Genomic DNA, 9,228 nt, shown 5'->3' with positions numbered 1-9,228 from the left:
ATTATCAGTGCAGGAGGCCATGCTCTGTCTCAGGCCAGGGCAGCCGACCTCCCTCAGATGTTGCTCCCTCCGCAACAGTCCTCCCCAGAAGGTTTTTGCATAACTCAGTGGATCCTGGAAATTTACCAACTCCATCATACTTTGCCTGCAGATTGTAGGCTGACACTGGCACCAATGCCAAAGGGAGCCCCAGCTTTCAAAATTTGGCAAGTTCCTGTGCTCTGTTTTCCTGCTGCCATTACCTTATGGCTTCTTTCTCACCAGCTGCCTTTCTGCTTTTCTTCTTTGGAAGGCTGCAATCTCCCCTGGTTGCAGTCCATGGCCTACTTGCTTGCAGGGCAGGGGAGACACAAAAATAGTTAGCAAAGAGAGTGTGGCAGACCAAAAAATAGGAAGATTCTAATATAATGTGAACTCCACTTACCCATCTTGGCCCAGTGGTGGGGGCACGGGAAGGGGTTTTGTGAAGCCTTTCTTTCCAACCAGCCAGAAGGTCTCTTCTGTGCCTTTGCCCTTATAGAAAATATAGAAAATCTTAAACATGCTATAAACCTAAAGAAGTCCTTCTGGTAAATAGGGTACATACATTTAGTCTGGCTCAGCAATTGCCTGTGCTTTCCTTTTGTCACCACTCCCTGGAGTCTGCCTTCCTACGTGGCTTCCTTGTCATATACACCTGAGGCTTAGGCAAGCTCCATAAGCTGCCATAGCAGCCAGATGGAAAGTGAACACCATATCAAGCTGCCATCCAAATGTTTTGTCTACCCATCGCCATGCAGCTCCATCTTCAAGAATGTATGGCTGTTTGGCTTCATAGCAAGCAAACATCTGGATGCTCAACTAAAGAGTTTATTTGCCATTTTTGCCCTGATCTTTTGGCATTAGGCAACACATTGTGTTTTGTATCTAGAGTACATACATTCAGAGTCTACTTCTCCCAACTCCCCACCACCCAACAACTCTCACAAAACCCAGAAAGGAATCCGGGCTGTGAAACTTTGTTTTTAAGCCCAGGGCATCCTGGCTGCTTTGAGAGGTCTACATTTCTGCAGTGTTCTTTTCATCCTACCAAGGCATTCAGTTTGAGACACACCCCAGGGAGGCCTCCATATATAGCCCAGTTAGTTGGCTGTCAAGAGCCATAGGTCTGAGAAGACAAAGGGAGTGTAAACTCAAGCTGGTCATCCCACAGCTTTAGTGACGACCTCTGGGGAGCCAAATTTTCTGCCTCTGCTCTGTCCTCCTTTTCTTCCAATAAATGCTCCTCTCAATGTGTTTGTCTCTCCTCCTTTTAATTCTTTTGTCTATCCTCTCATTTCCTCCAATCCATAAAAAAAAAGATGTGTTTACTAAGACTGGGGAAAATAATGGGTTGTGTTTCCAACTCATTAATCTGAAATATGGTCTTACTTTCAGGAGATCTCATTTGGAACAGTTCTAAATTGTTTAACTTAGAAATTCCAATTAGGTTTGCCCCCTTTAAATATCAAATCCATTGTTATCTATTTTACATCACATATATTCATTCTTTAATAATAATGACAACTATAATAATAATTAGCACATTTAATTGGAGAATCTTAAACACTTTGCAAATATTTTGTTCAAGGCTCTGAACAAGCAATCGCTTCATGAAGCAAGTAGGAAAAGAATATCACAACAGCCCAACCTACATTGACTACCAACCAACTCAATCTAAACCTCAAATAATTGGATTATTTGGGGTCACTCTGTTTTCAGAAGAGATGAACAAGTTGTAAATATATTCACATCACTCATTCTTACATTTATGCCACCCTCACTGTACCAGGGCTGAGAATACAGAGATGGCTTTGTCTTTATGGAGCTCGTAGTGTAGTTATATAAAAACAACAATCAAACCATGTTTTGGGCTCTAAACACAAGCCCAAATCTTCTGCCTCCTAAGTTCTTTCTTTTTCTCACAGTACTTAGTACAGTGCCTTATACAGAGCAGTTGCTCAGTAGATAATCAGACTGTTCCATTAACTAGAGCATTCAACCTTTGAGCACTTGGAATGCTGAAGGTATTATTGGACTTCATTTTGGTAAAACATACTCTTGAAGGTCAAACGTGAGGACCCTAACCCCCAGTCCTATTTTAATATTTGTCTCAAGATCTAGAGGCTATCAGGACAGCATGCCAATCCCCAAAGGAGCTTTGCAGATGCTGGGATTATTTGGATGAGTCCTGGGGACACACCAGGATGCCAAAACTAATGGTTGCAAAAGAGGATGGGAGAGTTATAGGTTGAGGCAAGCTTCCAAATCAAAGAGTATGCAGGGGAGCTCGAGGGTCTCTCTGAGGTTTTGGAGCCCATCTAAGAGAATCTGTAGAATCCTAGCTCTGTTTACCCACCTTATTTCCAACATTTTGTTGAAGGGCAAAAGGGAAAATAAGTATGTAACAACTAAGGCCCAAAGCAAACTGTTTGACTCAATATCAATCTCTAGCCAGTCCCAGAAACCACCACCCAAATAATAGCATCTTACTTTGGCCTGACACTTTTTTTTTCAACTTTTATTTATTTAAGTGTGTTTTTCCAGGACCCATCAGCTCTAAGTCAAGTAGCTGTTTCAATCTAGTTGTGGAGGCTGCAGCTCACAGTGGCTCATGTAGGGATCGAACCGGCAACCTTGTTGTTAAAAGCACCACACTCTAACCAACTGAGCTAACTGGCCCCTGGTCCTGACACTTTTAAGACACTTGGCATCTCCTGTCTTATTAATCCTCACAAAACCTCTGGAAGATAGGTTTATTACTAACTGAGGTTCATGAAGATTAAATGACTTGTCAATAGCAGATATAGCTGGCACTTGAACCCAACTCTACTAAACTTTTTTTTTTACTATGATTTTGCTATTTTTTTATTGAGGTATAATTGACATGCAACATTTTATTAGTTAAGTGTACAACATAATGATTCAATATTTGTATATATTGTGAAATGATCACCATAATAAGTATAGTTTACATCTTAGATTCCAAATTTTTATTGCTCTTGCCTCCACACTACATAGCTTTGCCAATACACTGGAGTCAAGAGGCAGGTCTAGAGGCCAAAAAGCAACTGTTAGGAATTTTAAAGCTTGTGATTAATGAGCTTCCTGATAATCACTGGTCAGGATAAGCCTCTATGTGGAGAAATGGAAGCAGAAACAGGATGAAATTACATGTCCAATGTCACACATTGAGTCATTGTTGGGTTCAAAAATACAGACCAGATCTTCTGACCTTCAGGACTCTGTCAATACAACCTCATGATTTCTTAGCTCAATTGCTGGTGTGTGTGTATATGCATGCACACGTTTGTATGTGTTTTAGGGGTTGGGGGTAGGGGTGGAAAAGGCTGGGGGGAAAAGAGAAATCACAAATAAAATATGACTACTGTTTAGGGGCTTGAGAAACATACTGTGTAGTCCCAGAATTCAGAAATAAGGTCAGAAAGTGTCCACCTCTGGCAAAGACAACATAAACTGGCTGAGAACAACAATTTGTGAAAGTCTTTCCAGCATGTAAATCTTAAGAGGCTCTGATAAATACAACAGATAAGCCAACATATATACAAAGTCTCAGCAAGGAGCTTCAAACTTGTCAGGAAAACAGTAACTGAAACAGGACTCATGTAAGAAAAGAAGTAATAGAATGACTTATTACCAGGCCATTAGGAAAGAAATACTGAAAAAAGCAGAATTGGCCAGTTAAGTACAAATGATTTATTCCTGGCATAGGACAAAAGGGGGTTGGAGTGGGTAGTGGGACAGCTCCCCAGAGAAGCTGAGCTTCTCATCGCTAAATGAGTCCTCCCCCAAGCTACCTCAGCTTCCTCATTTTTGTTCTCTTTCTTTGTACCCACCACCCACCCAATTACTCAATTTCTCTATGTTCTCTTCTCTCACCCCGTCCAATCCATATTTTTGATTCCACTGAAGGAAACAATTTAGAGTGTCATCACTCCAGTGAAGGAGATGGGATGGGGGTGGTGGGGGAAGAGTGTTGTTGTTACTAGATCTAAGCCTTGGGCCCAAGAGAAGAGACTCTGATGGTAAATTTCAAACATCAGCCAGCTGGAAGGAGAGGATGCTTTTAGCTTTGAAATCACACCTTGCTGGCCATCATATGTGGTTCTTCTGACCCATGTACTAGAGCAATTCTTGCTTTCCAGCAGCACAAAGTGGATGAGTGGTGGAAATGTTGAATCAGAATTTCTGAAGTATGCTGGTGTTTTGGTCTTATTAGTAATATACTGCATGTCCTCAATGGACAAGAACTCCCCCAGTCCCTACTATGTAATGTCCAATACCTTCCCTCTGGTAGGAAGGTAGGGGGATAGTGATAGAAAGGATCTCCCCTTCTCGTGCTTCCTTTTTTGGGGTCTTAATTCCTATTATCATCCTTCTCATTGCCCCTTCCTTTCTTCTGAGGCCCCTTCTCTTCTTCTGTCCCAGTATCTCCTTCTCAATCTCCCTTCCTCAGGAGGCTCCTTCCACCCCAATAACCAAGACCTGACAGGGCATTAGGGGAAGGCTCTTCCTGCCTCTTCCTCCAACTTGCTGTACAGCACTCTCCCAAATTCCTTGGGTTGGGGGAAACTGTGAAGCTGCAAAGGGCCCTTTTGAAGTAGTCCTGCTTTTGTACTTGAAACACCCAAAGATATGATTTCTTCTGACTGGAAATTGGGGGATGGGCAATAAAAACCATGGAGGTAGGGGCATAATTTTCCTTTTTAGTTTCCAAAGTGGCATCTCATCAGCTTTTAAATGAGAGAATCTGTGCTCAGCAATACAGAGAGGAAAGTGCTTCAGGAAACCAAGCTGGCTTAGTCCTCCTCTACTGAGAAATGATATTGGGATCACAAAAGCCTTCAGTGATTTGATTCACTGCCCAAATAATATCATCACCCCCATCATCTCACTGAGTTCTCCATAGAGATAGGAAAGGAACCTCTATCCCCTAATAAGTGACTCATCCCATTGGCTGAGAGATATTAAAAATATTTTGGAAGAGACAAACTAGGACCAGCCAGAAAAGGAATTGATCAGCTATAATCAGGCCTTCCAACCTTTAACTTCTGAAATCCTTTTCCATGTAAATTGCCACCACTTGGGGAAGGCATGCCAATGACAGAAGAAAAAACAAAAACTGCATTACTCAGTGAGCAGGTTTTATTTTGCCCAAGAATAATCACTGAGGAAATAATTTTCATACACAATGGTGTCATGGAAAGGGTACTGAACGGGAAGTCAGGCTTCCCGAGTTTTGGCCTGCCTCTGCTATCAATTGACTGTGTGATCCTCATCAAACTACTTCACCTCTCTGGACCTTGGTTTTTCATCTGAAAATGAAGGAGTTAGATTATCAGATATTTAGAGTCTCTGACAACTGGGACAGCCATAGGCCCTGGAGTCATCCAGAGAAAGATGAAAACAATCCATTGAAATGGCAAAAAAAGAAAAAGAAAAAGAAAAATTATTCTAATCCTGAATCCCAGATCAAGTGATAGTCCCAATAGAGAGAAAAGATGGTACAAAATGTTTCTCTTTCATAGGAACTGACTATATTCCTCCTGATCCTTGGAGAAAGACATAAACAGGGGATCAATGGTGGGGATGAAAAGTCAAAAAGGGTGCCCACTGATCAGGCAAATAGAAAACTCAAACTCACCAGTACTGTAGCTTATTGAACAACGTCTGGCACTGCCAAAGAGTAAACCAAATGGAAGTTAGAAAATGTAAATAATAGTGCAGATCATTGGAAAGCCAAGAGTCAGAAAAAAATGGAGGAGTTTTAACAATCCTCCTCACTGTTAGCACATTTTAAAGAGAAGAAAACTTGGGCAAATGGGAACGATCTTTTGGAAACCACAAATGGGGTTGAAAATTCTGCCCAAATTATAGCTTTGAGGCTCACATACAATGTAAAACTCATTCAGCAGACCATGACCTCTCCAGAAGCAGGTGTGTTCAAGTGGTTTGACTCACAAAACAAATGGACATTATATCTTGAGCTCTGTCCTTCCTTGAAACTCCACTTCACAGCCCTCATTCAGAGCTGGACGAATTGTCATGGCACCCTGACTGACATGAATGTAATAAGCTATCAAAAAAAGAGAGGCATGACTTTGGATCTTTTCACGGAAAATCAACGGGAAAATATTAATGTAATAAATATCTCCTCTTCTTATCAAAGTAGACCCTAAACAAAGTCCCTGAGAGAGAACTGTAGTTAGGGTTTCACAAGAGGAGGAGAAGGGCCTTCATCACCAGGCCCAAATGAAGCAATAGCTGTGGCACCTATCAACTCCTAGACACTATTCTGATGAAAGGCCATGTAATAGAAAGGTGTTAATTTAACTCCAGGGCTGAGGTGGAGAAACCATCAACAACTACTGTGCTCTCTGCTGAAACACAACCTCTTATGAAAGAAGTGAGGCTTCAAGCAGCCTCTCTCACAGGCTGCTGCCAGGGCTGAACTCCCAAGGTTTACATATCCTACTTAAGAGACTAAAGAGTGTCTTCCATGTACTTCCATACAACTATCTTTCAATATTGCTATACTTAAAATAAAACATCAATGAGAAATGACCCAAGACCTCTGTTAACATTTTGTGGCGACTGTATATTTATAGCTGTCTTTTGGGTGGGCACATTTACATCTAGCTATGTACACACATGAATACATTATTTTCCAAATAATGATCTCAACCTTGGATAAGAATTTTACATGGGGAACTACAACTGAAAATTTTGTTGGAAACTAAGTGCAATTCTTTGGTGAAGAACAGTTATTTATTAACTGAGGCAGGATCCTTGGCCTTCCTGAAAACTGTCATCCTATGAAGTAAGACCTTGCTCAAGTTGAGCCTTAAATAAAAGGCCAAGACTTATTCTCACACATGCTTTCTTATTCTCACAAGAAAGTCATTCCTCTAGAAGCTGATTACAATCTAAGTAAGAAGGCATGGCTGAAAAGAACTGGAAGAAATTCCTTCTATGTTTACTCACAATGACTATCCTTCTTTTGACAGCTGAATACTGTTGTTGGTGTCTTCCTCACTAACTCATGCTCACCCAGAACATCCGCTCAGAAAAAGTTGTCCCATTCCTAAAAGTCATGTGATCATCTAATGTGTCCCTAGCACCATTTCACTAGCATCTGGAGTCTTTTGGTAGTGTAATCCTACTGGTGGGGAACACACAGCTCAAAAGACAGAGCTCATTTCAACCACCATCCAGTTGTGTGGCAAGGAGGAGCACTCCAGGGCTCGGTCACTAGTCACTTCTATTCCAGAATCAGTGGATTCAACTGGGCAAAGAGGAGGTATTGATGAAATTGATTTTTTAATAGACGTATGGCATGCGCCAGTCTCATATCTAACATGAGGTTAGAGGCTACCTCTTCACAGACATTCAGTAAGGTGTGGAGTTTAATGCCGTATTTCAGTGATATTTTAGCTTCCAGAAAAGCACACTAACCAGCTCCTTTAGTGCAAAGACCACATGTGTATCCCTTCTAGTGCCTTCCTTGCATTGCAAGTGCTTAATAAATACCTGCTGTGTATGATTTACTCCATTTTCTTCTTCCTAGCTGATCACTGGACAAGAGCTGCCCAAATCTGAAAATTCAATTTCTGCTGTCAGCTCTATATTTTCAATGTGAAATTTGTGGAGTTTCCCTGGTGCAGCCGAGAATATGAGTTTAGTCTTCTACAACCTTACATCATTCCAGGGTACTGTGCCAAATCTGCATTGCGGTTCCATGATCAATTTCACTTCATCTTGAGTTGCACTTCAAGAGCAAAATTATATGCTTGCAGAGGTTCCTGGATGACTACGTCCATTGTCTCAGCCATGTCTGTAGAGTTGGAAGACTTTCCCAGATGTCATAAAATTTATTCTGACAACAATTTCTAAGTTCTATGCTGCCTCCTTAATCATGGCTGCATAGGCTAGATTGACTAAGACTGGACCCATTGTGCAAGCCTGTTTCTGCACATGAGTGATGAGGAGTGGGGTCAGACAGGGCACCACCCACTATGATATAGGCCACCATATCATCAGGGACTAGTTTGTGTATGTTGATAAAATTTTGGAATCATCTGTCTTGCTTAGTAACTGCCAGAGCCAGAGGTACTAAGGGCTTAAGTGTTTGTTTGTTTGTTTGTTTGTTTGTTTATATAAAAAGCATGAAAACTATACATAGAACCTATTGTTGTTCTCTATGCTTTTCCTGTACTGGCACGAACAAATCTCTTTGCTCAACCATGATATTGGTAAAGAAAGGCACATTGTGATTCTGACATTGCCTCAGTAGTGATAGTACATAACCAAGAAAGAGTTGTAGGCAACAGACAAGTGTCATAACGGTTTGTACAGTTTTCTTCTCAAAGAAGGGAGAAAGAAGTGGTATCATTGATACCGTGGATGTTTTGGTCAAAGCTAAGAGTATTATACGCAAGTTGGAATTAATTATTGAATCCCAAGCTCCTTAGATTGAGAGATTATTGCTGGCTTAATTTTAGGAGGCTATTTGACAAAGCCAGTACTCCTGGGGTCCTAACTAACTCAAAAAGAGGACTACAACAGCAAACAGCAGCTGGCTAGGAGGCAGCTGGTTCTGGGTATGTCTCCACAAACTAGTTGAAAAACTAAAAATGTCAGTTCCTTACCTATTTCTTTTTTCAACATGACTCCCCCAAACCCACCAGGCTGGCCAATTTTTTCCTTTACCCAAAGGGTTTTTTAAGTTGTTTTGATCAAATACTGGCTGTTTCATTGTCACTTAGCTACAGCTTTATTTCTAGAACAAAAAAGGTACATGTTCAATCCAACATCACCCTCTACTGGTTTGCCATTAGAGACCAAAAAAACTACGTGTTAAACCTCCTTAATCTTCTCAAATTATAATTTATTTTTCTTTAAAACATTTAAACATCAAGTACCCTGCTTTCTTTCCCCTCTCTTCAGGAAGAATCACTTTCCCAACAGTAGTTGGGAAATACCAACTATACCATCCATCCTGGTATAGATACTCATGTAACCCTGTTGATTCCATGCGAGAAGCTGTGTTCACAGTGCCTCCGAACAAGCAGTATCTGGGCATAGTGAGGCCTACTACTTCAGCAACAACAGGTCCTCTGGAGTAACAAGCAGTTGGGATTGCAGTCAACAGGAATGCAACCAATACTAATAGAAGAGCACTGCCAAAGG

The 9,228-nt window shown here is 41.2% G+C and overlaps 1 protein-coding gene across 1 annotated transcript in view; it reads right to left on the bottom strand.

Annotated features, from left to right (window-relative positions):
• Positions 1-243: 243 nt before the first annotated feature.
• The window catches only part of GUCY2F (guanylate cyclase 2F, retinal), a gene marked incomplete at both ends in the record, with an annotated part of 147,016 nt that continues 138,031 nt past the window's right edge, over positions 244-9,228 (bottom strand). The window contains 4 exon segments of the mRNA XM_081043007.1: positions 244-331; positions 425-513; positions 6,021-6,115; positions 9,055-9,153. Coding sequence (XP_080899133.1) covers positions 244-331; positions 425-513; positions 6,021-6,115; positions 9,055-9,153 — 371 coding nt within the window.

This window comes from Rhinolophus hipposideros, assembly GCF_964194185.1.
Source record: "Rhinolophus hipposideros genome assembly, chromosome: X".
Lineage (NCBI taxonomy): Eukaryota > Metazoa > Chordata > Mammalia > Chiroptera > Rhinolophidae > Rhinolophus > Rhinolophus hipposideros.
Note: the sequence above shows the minus strand (reverse complement) of the source record. Positions and strands in the feature narration are given on the sequence as shown.